General features: G+C 37.9%; 1 protein-coding gene across 2 annotated transcripts in view; it reads right to left on the bottom strand.

The window, feature by feature from the left end:
- Positions 1–1,179: 1,179 nt before the first annotated feature.
- The window catches only part of LOC113074315 (pro-neuregulin-3, membrane-bound isoform-like), a 127,166-nt gene continuing 113,491 nt past the window's right edge, over positions 1,180–14,854 (bottom strand). Inside the window, exons 4-9 of one of the 2 annotated variants that reach the window (XM_026247114.1) lie at positions 11,893–11,922; positions 9,594–9,696; positions 8,809–8,935; positions 5,935–6,047; positions 5,365–5,553; positions 1,180–2,254 (exon numbers count right to left, since the gene is read on the bottom strand). In XM_026247114.1, coding sequence (XP_026102899.1) covers positions 1,585–2,254; positions 5,365–5,553; positions 5,935–6,047; positions 8,809–8,935; positions 9,594–9,696; positions 11,893–11,922 — 1,232 coding nt within the window. In that variant the 3' untranslated portion in view covers positions 1,180–1,584. The remainder of the gene's footprint in view (positions 2,255–5,364; positions 5,554–5,934; positions 6,048–8,808; positions 8,936–9,593; positions 9,697–11,892; positions 11,923–14,854) is intronic. The other variant, XM_026247115.1, reaches the window with a different exon arrangement.

The raw sequence follows: 14,854 nt of genomic DNA, 5'->3' as shown, positions 1-14,854 counted from the left end.
CAGCTTTGCATTCATTTCCCACCAGAATCTGTTGGTCTACCCATTGTGCTGTGTGGTTGTACTCTCTCTACTGTTAGCAGCCTGCTTCAAAGAAACATACTACCTTTATTAATATATCAGCATAGAGGAGAAACGGGCCTGCTTCTCAATCAGATGCAATAGCACTGGGATGCAGTGTTCTACCAAACCCCCCACCAACACCACCACCACCACCCCACCAAGACATCCACACAGGATTCCAGCTCATTGTACATTACATCAGTGTTTTCATGCCTCTCTCCCATCGGAGCAAAGATTGACTTGAGATTGAATATTAAACTGTTGGATGAACGTGTAATGTTTTTACAAAATTAAAGGATCACCCATTATGATTTTCAGAGCCAATGGCTCACACAAGATCTGCATAGAGACACAGTGCGTGAGAGCAAAACAAATATGTTTATCTGCAAATTAATTAAAAGAATTGCCAAATGTTGCTTCTGTGGAGCTCAGTTGGAAGAAATTGTTGGAGCAAGCTGCCAGCGGTTATTGTTGTTTTTTTTCTCATATGGATTATAATGTCACCTCCCGCTGAGACTCGTGCTTAGAAAATTAGCATGATAACTCATAAAGCTTTCTGGGTGCGAGTCACTCGTTTGAGGTAAACACGATGAGGGACATCAGTGACACTGTACTTTAATCTTTCTGGTGATTAATTCCACCCTCACCTGAAAAAAAAACGAGCTAGTTGAGGAAACTTTTTTTCCTCCCCTTTTGCGGTTTCAAAATAGCTGATCCAAAATAATGAGTCTGGGCTCAATTAGCAAGAGCTACTTTCACTGGAGATAAACAAGTAAATGATTAAATCCGTTGATGGTCTTGTCTCTGTTGCCATGGAGACAGATGGTGACTCTGCCGGTTTCTCTCCATTCAGCACGTTCCTTGGATCGTTTCAGGCGATGTTTGCAGATACCTGGCTGCGGTGCTCAGTGAGCTCTCTGCTAAAAACAGAAGGTGTGAGATGCACAACATCGATCGCACGGGAACGGGCAGATAATCTCTGATCAAATGACAGGGTGACATTCAGATTTTATTCAGAAACTGCCGTTTTCTTCTCAAGACCTCAAGCAAAACAGACAAAAAGACAGAGCTGGGCTGAGATTATAGAACAGCAGTTATTGAAAAGAAAAAACTTCTGCATTAGCATGTTTTGCATCTTTATTTTTTCGTCACTTCGCATGTCATATACAAGGAATATATGACATACATATAGTTTTGACATCTATTATATTTTTTCTTCTTTACAGTAGAGAAACAACATTGAGATGACACACTATTTGGTTTCTAAATTGAAGCTTTTGTTAAATAGTGGCATATAAATCCTCTGTAGTACCTCTTTAGATCAACATCCCACCAAAGTCTTCATTCTCTCGCATCTATTCACATTGTGTCGTCAGTAAGTCAGTGTTTTAAATTCGGTTCAGTAGTTGTACTTCACAATGCAGTAAAATAGTTCCAAAAGTAAGTGTTTTACAGAAGCGGGGATGTTCCTGCCCCATCCACACCAACATGGAGTTTTCCAAATCAATCTTTGCATTTATCCAATCAGCTTGCGGGATATGTGAGGCAGGTCACACCTCTAACCCCATCAGGAAATAAGCTGTCTTTTTCATCCCCCACAAATGGGGTTTGTAAAACATAATCCTGTCCTTCCCCAAAAGCAGACAGTCCCTCCTGTCCTCCGGTAGTTTTAGACTGCATGCTGGCGGCGTACTGCATGGTTTTCACCCCCGATCCAAGTACAGTCATAGAAATGACAGTCTTTGCTCTCCTGGAGCTTGTACCTGATCCCAAGGCTGTTGTGTAGGTAACAAGGCTTTTGTGTTTGATTTGGCCCCTTGACATCAGTGCAGACTCGGAGCAGGTGAGGCTCTGTGGATTCTGCACCGCCACAGAGGAGCTGGCAAGTGATCCGCTAGAATTTGCCACTGGCTTCGCCTCAGTCTCAGGATTGATTAGGTTGTAGCTAGAAGATCCTCTACCCCCATTATGCAGCTTGTTCCCACCCCCTTCCCCAAAATCAGGTCCCTGAACGGAGGGGATAATGGGTACGGAGTGGGCTCGGAAAGAAGGGGGAGGAAAGTTTGTTCCCTGGTCGAGACGAGTGCACGGAACATCGGTGTAGCCCATCTTTCCTTTGGAATGGGCGGAGAACGTAATTTGCATATTCAAATTGCAACAGCTTTGTTGATTTCTGTCCGAGTGAGACTGGCACCTAGAGAATGAGAAACCGAGGGAATTAGTGCTTACATCTCATTATCCATTACATTAATTTAGTCTGTTACACATGAAATAAATCACTTGGTCACTGAGGATGTTGTGAAAACAATTCTATAACAAACAAAAAAAACAAAAAAACAAATAAACAATCACAGCAGTGAAAAAATAATTTTGAGGTGGTGGGAATTTTGTATCTTTTGAATCTCAGTGTAATTATGTATAATCCGGCCACAGCTTGGACTTTGCTTCTGATGGCTTTGTCAAAGATTGGAGCCATTCCCATCAAAGCTTGTGTATCCTTCACCCAGGCCTATGAGTTTATGAAGGCCACTTTACTTCATTTAGCTATGGTTTTGATCTGCAGGATGGAACTGCTTATCGAATCCAGCACACCTTGTGGTGACAAACCAAATATCTTGTAGTATTTTGCTTGGAGACCGCCGTGATGTTAAACTCAGATCTTGGGTTGTCTAGGGTTTGTCAGATGTAAAATCATAGGAAATGTCGTGGGTTTCTCAGAGTTGAGGTTCAAACTGGCTCAGTTATCGCCCTCTTTTCTAAACCTCGACATGATGACATTTAAATTAAGCTTTGCAAGGGCACCAAATCATTCTTGCTCCTGGTAAAAAGTGAATATAAAAGCTTCACACAAAAATGCTAGGTTTTGTCACTTCCCAGAAACCCCAGCTCATCTTCCCACTGAGTTGTTGTCTGGTATCAAAGACTGTTAAATAACAGGGCTTAAATAATATAATACAATACATGGCTGTTAAAAGTGTATTCTAGCTGCAGGTTAATCTGGCAGATCGCAGCAAATCAAAACAATATCTAAATATAACCGCACCAATGGAACACACAGTTTCAATCCATATTTGTGTCTATGCAGTGTTTTTTATTTTTATTTATAAAACTGACAACATTCTGTGGGGGTCCTGCTGTCATAGTGAGGGGGATAAGCGAGCTCTGCGTGCCCATCTCTCTCTCTCTCTCTTCCCCCCATCTTCACTTCTTTTTTTCTCCATTAGACTGGAGGGTGTCTCCATGGCAACAAGAGAGAGGTTCAGGGATGGTGTTGGTGTTTTAAAGCTGTTAAGTCTAGAAATAGGTCAGCTCAGCCCCAATCTGTCTCTCTTTGGGCCGGGCCTAAACCGGCCTGAGAAAGGTTCAGAGAGGATTATCAATATTTAATTAATCATGGACAGTAATAACAATAGCTAAATAGTGTGTAACCCTAAAGAGTGTAACCCATTGTCTGTGCTTTCAGACATGAGCTTAAATTAAGCAAAAGTCAAAAATGAACCCAGCAGACTTTACAAAAGCACAGAGAGCCCTTCTGCTGACACACTGGAAAAACAGAAAACCCCCCCTTTTGTAACTGTGTTAGTATATATGTGCTCGATCACAGCCCTTAAATGAGTCTCCAAGCTCAAAGCTGCACTGTTTAAGAATGTAAATTATGGAAATAGGTCAAACAGAGAGAGTTTGGCAGAAAGCAGAGTTTACAAGTCACTGTGAAGCTGGATCAAGTTGGCATGGTAATGAGAACATTGCTTGGAAATTCAAGAGTAAGTGCTACTTGTTCACATACACCCTACTTAACTGAAATACACTATTCCTGCCATGTGCCCTGTCAATGAAACCCAGTTTCACTCTCTGAATCAATATTGTATGTTCCTTGGAAATCTCATTCAACTCTGGATCTGGTTCTAGACCAGTTCTATAGAGAACAGTTCAGCAGTTATGATCTTTAACTTTAACATTTAAAGGTTTTTCTACAATCATGTGCACCTTTGGCTCTATGGACCTGTCTTAATTTGTTTACTAACAATGTCAAATGGTGTTCCAAAACTTTGGGTTTGGTATAAGATTTTGTAATGCTTTTGAAAGAAGGCTCTTATGCCCATCAAGACTGCATTTCTTTAATTAAAAGTACAGTAAAACAGTGATATTGTGAGATAGTATTACAATTTAAAACAATTATTTTTTTATTTTAGTATGTTCTTAAATATTATTTTATTCCCGTAATGGTAAAGTAAAATTTCATGAGGCATATTTCATTGTCCAATGATACTTTAAAAAACATTCTGATATGATGATTTGTTTGTGCTACCTAATATATTCATGGAAACATGGTAACATTATAAATCTATTTGCTTTCACTTTTGATAAATTTCCTTGCTGAATATAATTCATTTCTTTCAAAAAGTAAAAACCTTAACCCAAATTTTTGAAGAGAACGTGTATCCCAAAAGAATTGTCGTTTTCACCTAATCATTTCATTTTTCTGATCCATCAAAGTGTCATTTCCATCACATTTCAAATAATGACTAAAATTATAGTGATGGAAAACATATTTATGTATTTTACTGTATGTATATTATAAATAAAGTTTTATTTTATATACATTTTGACTATTTTATATATATATATATATATATATATATATATATATATATATATATATATATATATATATAGTTGTGAATTATAGTACATGGTTATGGAAATATGATAATATTTTATAATATTTTGTAATTATCATTTAAATCTGATTAATTTTCAAATTGTTTCTCTCAAATCAACATCTCAGGAAAATGTTACGGGGTTTCAAACAAAAACATGACTTACTTTTATTGAACAGGATGTTGATTTCTTACATGTCCACTGTAGAGGACACCAGGACTAAAAGCATGTTTATTATGCATTTTGGGACACACGACAAATGAATAGGAAAATAAATTATATGTCAATATTCTTATGAAATATTTGATATTTTTTATATCAAAATCTGGCCAATAAATACTCCCACTATTACACTTCTTTTTTCAACATGCTGTCCCAACAGCACATTAATATGCAAAGTAGGTGCAGTGTATAGATAACATTGTCTTTAATGAGGAAAAATGTTTATGGAAATTCTAAACACATATTGTATATAGTAAAATGGCATATCAAATAATTGTGTTATATCTTAAAAAATATAGTTAAATATCATCCTTATAAAAAAAAAAAAAAAAAAAACCTGATACCTAAAAAATGATATATATATTTAGATCTTGGGGAAATAAAGATAAATCATTGCAATCGTTGCATTTTATTGCTTACCTTCTCAAAGATTGTGGCATCACCTCATTCACCTCCACTTCCTGGAGATGTTTATAGGAATGAAGAGAATCTCGAGACCCTCCACTGAGATGATGGCCTGCTCTAGAGATGGGTGGAGTCCACTTTGAGACAGCTCGATAACCGTTTACCTTGTTTTTTAGGGCAGGGCTTGAGGAGAAGGAACAGCTTCTGTAGAAACAGATTAAAGCTTCTGGAGTTAGGAGACAAAAATGTGCAGGTTGTTTCAAATATTTTATATGAGACACCTTTAGGATAGCACACGGCTCCAATGATAGAGTTCAAAATAAATAATTCAGGCCCTGTTGTTAGATTCTTCATATAAATCAGTGCTTGTAAATTACTTTTATGGAAAACATATTCGGAAATGCTAATTATCATGGCTGCTACCAATTACAATTAATATAATTATTTTAAGTGGTTCATTTTTGACATTAACATATGGTGCCATATTGAAAGCTGATTAAATTTCTTCCTCCGTTGCTTTCACTTCTGTAGAGAGGGACAGTGTGTCAGAAGTTTTACAATAGTTGTGAAGTTCTGGGAAAGTACCTGCAGCGCTTCCCCATGGAGAGACTGCGATTATGATTTGGTAGGGAAACTTTAGAGCTACTGAGAACTATGCTGGCCGCCTGCGGAGAGGAGAAACCATGGGCTCTTCTGCTCTGTAGAGACGAACAGGAAATAAAAGATATTATTGCAGATGAACAAAACTATATAGTAGATGACCCACTGATTATCATTTCCATGCATGTGTGAATGTTTAATGGGTGCTATTAACCAAAGAGAGTGAGGAAGATAGATGAGTGGATGCAGCTGACTTTGATGTCATGAAATGGTAGCAGCTCAGCTCATGAATATTAATTAGTATTAGCAAAATCTATTTCAAGAGATATTTTATTAATATATATATATATATATATTTTTTTTTTTTTTTGATTAAACAGATCAGTAGTAAAGCATTTGTTCATACCCTAGTCTAATTTGAAATGTGAGCATAACATTGCGATTAGAAATGTTCATAAAATCATTTAAAAAAAACAATTTCAATAGCATAATGATTTGATAAGCTGTAATTACGCACTGGGTGGAGGCAGAAATCACTCTTTCTAACCAAGTTCACATACTTGAATAATTCTGTGACATTTAATTTGACAACTTCACTTCTATATCTGCCACTGTGATTTTGTAAGTCAGTGGATGAATGTGTAAAACAGCAACTGAGGCCTGAATATGGCTTATTGGTCCAGCAATATTTTCCACGTTTTGGTTTCAGGGTCCATCCTTATGTAACTTCTTTTCATTCATTTAAATTGTAGGTGAACTGCAGGGGATGTAAAATATTGTTCAGAAGTCCTGGGTCAGCACGACTTTTAAATGTTTCTAAAAGAAATTCATATAATTATCATGGTTGTGCTAGCTAATATTTTGGTGGAAACCTTGATACATATTTGTGGAATCTTTGCTGACAAGAAAGCTCAAAGGAAAATAATTTATCTGAAATATAAATCTTTTGTAACATTATGAATGTCTTCACTGTCACTTTTGATCAATTTAATGCGCCCATACTGAATAAAAATATTCACTCTTTCTTTCACTTTAGAGTAGTTATGGGAATGCATTTGTTTGATTTTGTTTCATGACTTAACTAGAACGGATAGCGAGCTGCGTGCATCTGGGAGCCAAGTGAACAGTGTCGCTTTCTGCCAATGATGACAACTGCAACAACCTCTCAGCAAAACATTAAAATCGAATTTCAACGCCGGATTGCCACTTGTTATAACACACACTAACAAAATGAAAACTCTTGCTCAGCAATTAGGGATGCTTCCTCTGTATTATATACATTGATGCTGCAAGCTATTTCATGAAGTGGTGTGGACACGACTGGCTGTAAATGACACCTATGATTGCTCTAGTGTTGTCCAGCATCTCATCTCACTTCCCCTCAGTTGTATAGACAGATAAATATAAGAACGCACACACAGACCAAAGAAAAAATAAAGGGATCATGAACTCTAAAGAGAGGCTGCATAGAAATGTTCACTCTGCGATATACAGGTCCCTCAGTGAGGAAAAGCCAGTTTAATTAGACTTTACATTTAAACTGCAGATTAAGCAAGACACACTCTAATTATTCTTCCTTTCGACTTCCCCAGTCAGGAATTAATCTCAGACAAGATTACATTAATGAATTTCAGTCCCCTCTTAAAATTAATGCCATTAACTAATAATAAAAAAACCAGCAATCTGAGGGCAGACAGCTATAAGTACACCAAGACCCCCCGCCACCCCCCCCCCCCAATCGTCCCAAATGTTGCTGGAGCTGGAAAAGACAGATAATGCAGTTATTCCAGTTAGTGAAATCTCCCTCCCTCTGCCTGTCTTGTGGAACATCATTAAAACGATTGAGTTTGACTTAAATGTAGTTTGGGGCCTTACAGCTGAAAAAGCATGTCCTTCTAACACTGCTTCCTTCCTTGGGGACCTGTTAGCATTGTTCTTCTCTCCAACAAGAAAATTGGATGATTTCTGACCACCCTTTCATTGCCTCAGCAGGGTGAGAGAACTCAGAGGAAGAGAAGCAGAACCGAAGCTTTACTGTGAAAGAAATTTTGAAGGAGGGGAGAAACAAGCAAAATTCAAGTGAAGTCTGAACAAAAGATTGGAACTCCCCCTCTCAGCTTCTTCTGAAATTAATTGTATAGTTGTCTGCTACTATCTCAGCAGATATTGGTGGCAATTATATAAGTGGTCCAATTAAATGTTTTCTGTTCGTGCTTGGACTAGCAAAAGTCACTGATCTGATATGCTGCACCCTGTGTCGTTTACACACTATTTTCATATAAATGACTTTGGTATTAAAGTATCTGTAAGGAAATATACATGTAAGCCACTGGGAATAATTTAAGTTTGATTGCTCACTCTCATTGGACCTGATAACACACATGGGAATGTGAGCCATCAACATTTGTGTATGGGATGAGAATGAACTGCCAAATGGCAGCAGGAAGAAACTGATTTTCCAGTTTGGATAATGTAACTCTATTTATCCAGTTTTTCATCAGCTAGGTGGCTGGCTGCCTTTGACTGTTGCATCAGATCGATGCAGTGTTTACTCCCCAAGCTGCATGCAGTGTTATTTCTGTCAACTTGAGGGATCTTTGGAGCAGGTGGGAAAGCAGTAAAACCATGGAGGGCATCATTCCTCCAACTGTATTCATTACTGGTGACTGTTATGCACAGGGGACTTTATTTCAATCTCCATTACAGCACATGAGGGTGACTTGATTTCAGACTTTACACGTATATATTTGGTATACACACGGGTTTAGGCTTTTTTTGGACAAGCAATCATTATGTGCATTGTCAGCACAAATGTGGACTTCATGCAGATTTGCTCTGTGGGACATAAACAAACATCACCTTTTGAAGCTGGAGGGTGCTCTCCAGTCTGGGGCTGGATTTAGACATGAGACCCGAGGCATTGATAGTACAGTCCCTCATGTTGCGTATTTCAGTCAGATGGGCTCGATGCTTCTCTCTTTGTCTCCTGTTAATACATTTTTAAACCACAACATTTAATAATCTGTAATGAGACTCATATCAGTGAAACAAAAGAAAAGGAACAATCTAGTTTAGTTTGCGACAGGTTCTTCAAAATGTACTCTCTGTATTCATGTTGGTTTAACATGATTTAAAAAATATTCCTTGCATCTTAAAACACGAGTGTGCACATTACTTTAAACTGAGTGTACACATTGCTTTTTACTTCAAATACAAATGTAAATTATTCATTTAAAAAAATATATTGATGATGGGGAGTTGCATCATATGACATTTTACAAACCTTCCCTTGTGACGAAAATGTTGAAATTAATCAATATTTCATGAGCCCTTGACAAGAGAGACCTTGATTTTACAGACAACAGCTTTTCAAATATTAATAAGCAGTGTAGTTTTGTTAAAATATTTATTTTCTAAGAAACAACAATACAAGATTGTGCCAAACTACTAAATAATGTTTTATTTTCAAGAATTTCATTCTTAAATAGGAAATCACAGAAGAGGCATAAGCCATTGCATGCCTGAATTGCAATTGTAATTCATTTTTAATTGTCTTTTCATTTATTATTTTCCACCTATTACCTTCAAAAAACAAATATGTTGAAACAATGTTACTCAAAATCCCAAGCATTATTGGGACTCACTTATTTTTGCAGTAAAGAACCATGCAAGCCACTCCCAGCAGGCTGATCCCCATGGCTATGCTGAAGATGGACAATATCTGTCTCTGATAGGTTTCTGCACTCTCTGAAAAGACAGACAAAGATAGCACATAATTCAGGCTTTATTCACAGGTATCACTTTGCCTGTCTTGATTGAACAAAAAAAGCTTGTGTAGATAATTGTCTCTTATTGGTTGTAAAAAATTTAAAATGTATCAATGCCACAATAATGGAAACATTCCCAGTGCGACGGAACATACATTTTTAGAGACAATTGAAAAGGGACCATCTCAAAATTAATAACGGCTGTTTTATCAATTTCAGCATTTTTAACTAGCATGCAAACGTGCACAATCATATTTGATTTGATGTTCAGGGACAGACAGCAGAGAAACATGCAGGGAGCTGTCAGCTAGACATTCATTTGTGTCAGAGGTTAGGCAGGCTTGAAATGTGCTTGAAGAATCGGACTAATGATCGGTTCATAGGCCGCCATAGGAAGTGTTTTTCCATCTTGGTCCATGAAATGGAAAAATTATTGCTTGTCTGTCTGTAGAGCCTATAAAACCTTCTCACGTCAAGAAATTGTAAGACATTGTCAATCCATTGTTCACAGTTCGTCTCAATCAAACCTTGCTTTTCTGGTTATAAATGAAACATTCATGCATTGGATTTGAAAAAAGCATTCTCAATTTACATCTAAATTATAATAACTCTGATTAGTAAGACGTTGATCCTCCCTAACAATTTATATTCATCTGGGAGAAGATCCACTTGATGTCAGAACATCAATGCTGAGATTTGCTGTGTGACTCATATCCTGTGATTCAATACATTGTAAAAGTGTTCAAAGGGATTCAGGTCTGAGCTTTGTTCTTTAAAGCTACTTCTAGTACAGTAGAATAATCTATATAGATCTATCTTTGTATACAGGAGCAGAAAATGGGCATCCAAAACAGTTTAGCATCACGTCTGTGGAAAACCAAGAACAGTTAGTGGGATAGAAGAGACTGAACACTAGTTCTCAAAGGAAATTGAGCCCTGGTTTGGTGGAGAGTGTGTCTGCGAGCAGATGGCTAGGCTCACTCACAAACGTGACTGAAATGCTCTCTCATGCCACAAATGCACAAAGCTGACCATTCATGCACACATGCACTCAACAACCGCCCTCCCGTTTCTCTCTCTCTCATGGAAAACACTTCGTAATGGCCACAACTGGACTCGCTCACCATCCAGATTAAAATCACTCAGGCAGTCATTTCCGAGAAGCAGAAATGCATATCAGTTCCACTTTAACTATCTCTCCTTCTCTGACAGTTTTTGAGGAAATCTTGAGGCGAGCGTGTGACGCACGACTAATGGAAAACTTCACAGGAATCACTCGTTCACTTAAAGAAATGCTTTCAGTTGTTAGGCACATGATAAAGGATGGTCGGGGAAGGGGTGTGGATGCATAAAAGGAGAAAGCCTGTGGAAAATCCATTTTCACAGCAGTTTTTGGGCTTCTGTTTGTCGACACTGCTTTACGTATGTGGATACTGTGGTTTGTCAGGGTAAATGCATCTATTTAGCCCATGGCTGTGTGATATTTCTTATCCCCAGAGACTTGCTATACAACATGCCACCTCAGCAAGGTGCACACCTCAGGGCTTTGCCGTAATTAACAGTGACACACATAGTAACACACGCAGACTAACGCAAGCAGACACATGCATGCGCACAAGCCACACAAACCACATCGCCCATACAGATGCTACCCTGTGCCTTTACAATACATTTCTTGTGCTCTGTTTCCATGGAAACTCAAGAACATTAGGCTTTTTTGAGGAACAGAGAGCATCATGTGATTTTGTATACATTAATGACTGCCAGGAATGAGAGTAGAAGCCTGTGGGTGTTTATTTTTTCAAACATCATTAATATGCTAGATTTAAATTTATTGGAATTTATATGGGATTAATTTTAAACATTTATAATCACAGTTTTTTTAATCATTTAAATGGATTTGGAGTGTGAAGAATGCTTCTCAATTCAAGTCTCTTAATTCAAATGTGGTCTTAAAATTATATAGAAAATGAATAGTGAATGATATAAAAATAAAATATGATAAAATATAATAAAGTAATATATATATATTATATACTAGATGGAGTATAGCTTGTCACACTACAGAATTTTCCAGAAGAATTTCTTATCAACTACTTCTGTTTGCATGCTAATGAGGGAGAAAAGAGAAGAGGTTAAATAAATATTAATAATAATAAATAAATACATTTCTTACCCATAAACTCAATGCCCAGCTCATCTGCTGCTTCAGGAAGAAATAAAAAAAGAGAAAAGCGATTAAACAGATGGAGAGAAAGACAGAAACAAGGAGAGAGATGTTATCATACAGATTTCCACGAACAAAGACATTAAATCACCCAGATAATAACCGTGAATAAAAAGCAAGCAAGTTTTGTGTCAACTAAAACTGCTCATTGTTCAGAAAGAGAAAAAATTCTGTAGTGGCATCATTTCGGCAACAGAAATAGCTTTCTCTTGATTACCCAAGATACAAGCAAACACAATTTTGAAGAGGGTGAAGCAGTTTATAATATAAAGCACATAAAGGCCTGTTAGTTGCCTGTAGAAAACACATGCTCCCCAAGAGATGCTGGATTTAGTCAGAGACAGCATTTAGAAATGCCTCAATGTCAACTGTTCTGCCCAGTAGATGCTATAAATTGCATTTTTGGTTCCAAAATTTTATTAAATCATCTGAAAGCTTTTACCAATATGCCTCCTCTTTAAAAAAGTATTTTCCAGCAGAGCATCACACAAGCAAATCGTCTTGTAAATGCAGTCACTCCCTCTCTTTCTCTCTCTCTCCTCTATCCCACTGAAGCCTCAGAACTGCTGGTCCAGATAAAGAGAAGAACACTCATGCTTCTTTTCATTTGAATAGTCCCCTTTTTCATGCTACTGTAATATAATCTCATTTAAATTCAAACGAAACCCTCAAACTTAATTGGTTTTCTGACGGAGGTGGTCTAAGGTTTTTAAATAGACTGCGGCTTGCCCGAGAAAGATTATTTTAGTGGACATACTTAGGGGGAAAAACAGAAATCAAACAGTGACAGAAAACCTTCGGTCAAATGATGAATCGCCACATGTAGCCTCAATTTATCAATGGTGCATTTTTGAATACATTCAAGCAGCATTTTCAACATGATCTTTGGGAAAATAATAAGCCAAAATGTCCTTTTTTTTTCTTTTTTCGAAGAGGTCATTCAGCAGTTCTTAATGAGAATGCAAGGATTGGTAGTTTTTGCCAGTTCCTGCTTATAATTTAAATTCATGGTGTGTAAGGACAGAACCCTTGTTTATTGGCAGCTTTAAAAAAATAAAAATAAAAATACAACAGCTCTGTGGGACAAAAGGGCCAGGCGATGATCCAGCGGTTCTGTCGTATACCTACTGCCAGCATTGCTTGGCCCATTCATGCTGCGGCTGCCTCTGATTGCCCACAATAACTGCCACATTCATCCTGTCATAATCGCTGTGCTGTCATGAGCCACACACAAAGTCATTAAGCACGGATATGCATTCATTCCTCGAAACCTGGCAGCAAGGTCCTGATGTACTGTTCCTATAAACCACAGCCTTCCATCCGTTGTCCTGTCACCCTTGGGAGACATTTACGCCATCAAAGAGCGATGGGACCCAGCACACTGAATCAACGTCAGTCGCTCAGAGACTGATCGGAAGAACTACAAAAATGAATCAAATCCTTAATCCTTCGGTTAGTTGGAGCAATAGGCGAAAGCCCCTTTGTGCAGCTTACTTACATAGCTTAATGCTTGAGAGATAAATACCTAAATGAGAGGGGCTACTGTCCCTTGAGCAAGCCAGTCGTGAAATCCGTCTCTCTTGAGTTACCGGGTGAATCCCGGGTTTATCCACAGCTTGGAAAATGGCTTCACTAACCAAAGTCCTTTTTTTAACCACTACAACCAGATTATTGATTTAGAACATGAGAACCAAATGAGTAAAATGTGAACAAATCATTTACATCAGTTTTGTGAACCAAATCAAACTATTTGTCAAAAAGATTCAATTTAAAAGAATGATTTGTTCATGAATCAGACAACACTAAAGCTCTGTTTTTTTTTGTTGCAAAAAGCTATCATTTGGCTTTAAAAAGAAATGGAATATAGTGCACGATACCACTTTTGGTGATACTTTTATGCATGTTTTTATGGCCTTAAAACATCTGTCCCCAAAAGAGCACAAAAATAAATTTTCTCCTTTTGTGTTCTGTGGAAGAAAAAAATTCATAGGGCTTTAGAACAACATGAAGGTGAGAAAACTTTCAATTTTGGGTAAACTACACTTCTGATACCTCCTATCATACAGTGCAGGCAAAATTCCTCATATTGAGCAGTTGGGTTTCTGCTGACACTGACCCAAAGTGTTTTCTCATGCCAGAGAGCTGGGGGGAGGTAGGGGCCAAGCAGAACCAAGGCTCTTTGGATCATCTCTTATGTGGTAGTCGATATGGAGACAAAAACAACGGTCGACAGATGATTTGTGCTAGCGTGTTGAGCAGAGATAGATTTTGAAAAAGCTCAGGGGACAAAAGACTAGGTGGCAGACAAAGCCAAGCCACCCCCAGGGGGTGATTTATGGCTCATTTGGTGGGTTAAGTGAATAAAGATGCACTGGGCCATACACATCAGGCTCAAACTAGGAATGGAAAACATTAGCTGCGTTTCCACTGTCGGGCCAAAAGCGGACGTGCAAGTGCATGCCAGGGCCAGTCGGGTTTCCACAGTCACTTCTGGTGCTTGATCGTCCTCGTCTGGTGCTTCCTTGGGGCCAACATTTGGTTATGAACAAAGGCGGAGTTTCTTCGCGTCTGGAGAGCGTCAGCACTGCGGATCATTTCATAAAGCTAACAGCTATAACACCAGCATTAAAAACTTTTTAAAATAAGTTGAGCTCAAAACTTTCAGTCAGCAGCAAGTGTTTCAAATAACTTTATCCGATGTGGATTATAATCACCATACAAGGCAGACATATTTATAAGTGATGAAAAAAAGACTATACACGCTAGGCATTAACGTTACCATAGTAGACACGACCACTTGAAGAAGTCTATAACAATCGTGTATTTATTAAGTAACATATTTTATCTTTCTTAAGTTTCATCTCGAGAGTTTAGCTTCGTGTAGCCTGTCATAAATATATATATTAATGTT

This window comes from Carassius auratus, unplaced genomic scaffold (genome assembly GCF_003368295.1).
Source record: "Carassius auratus strain Wakin unplaced genomic scaffold, ASM336829v1 scaf_tig00014308, whole genome shotgun sequence".
In the NCBI taxonomy this organism is placed as follows: domain Eukaryota; kingdom Metazoa; phylum Chordata; class Actinopteri; order Cypriniformes; family Cyprinidae; genus Carassius; species Carassius auratus.
The sequence above is the reverse complement of the archived record's forward strand: the minus strand, read 5'-3'. Positions and strand labels throughout refer to the sequence as shown.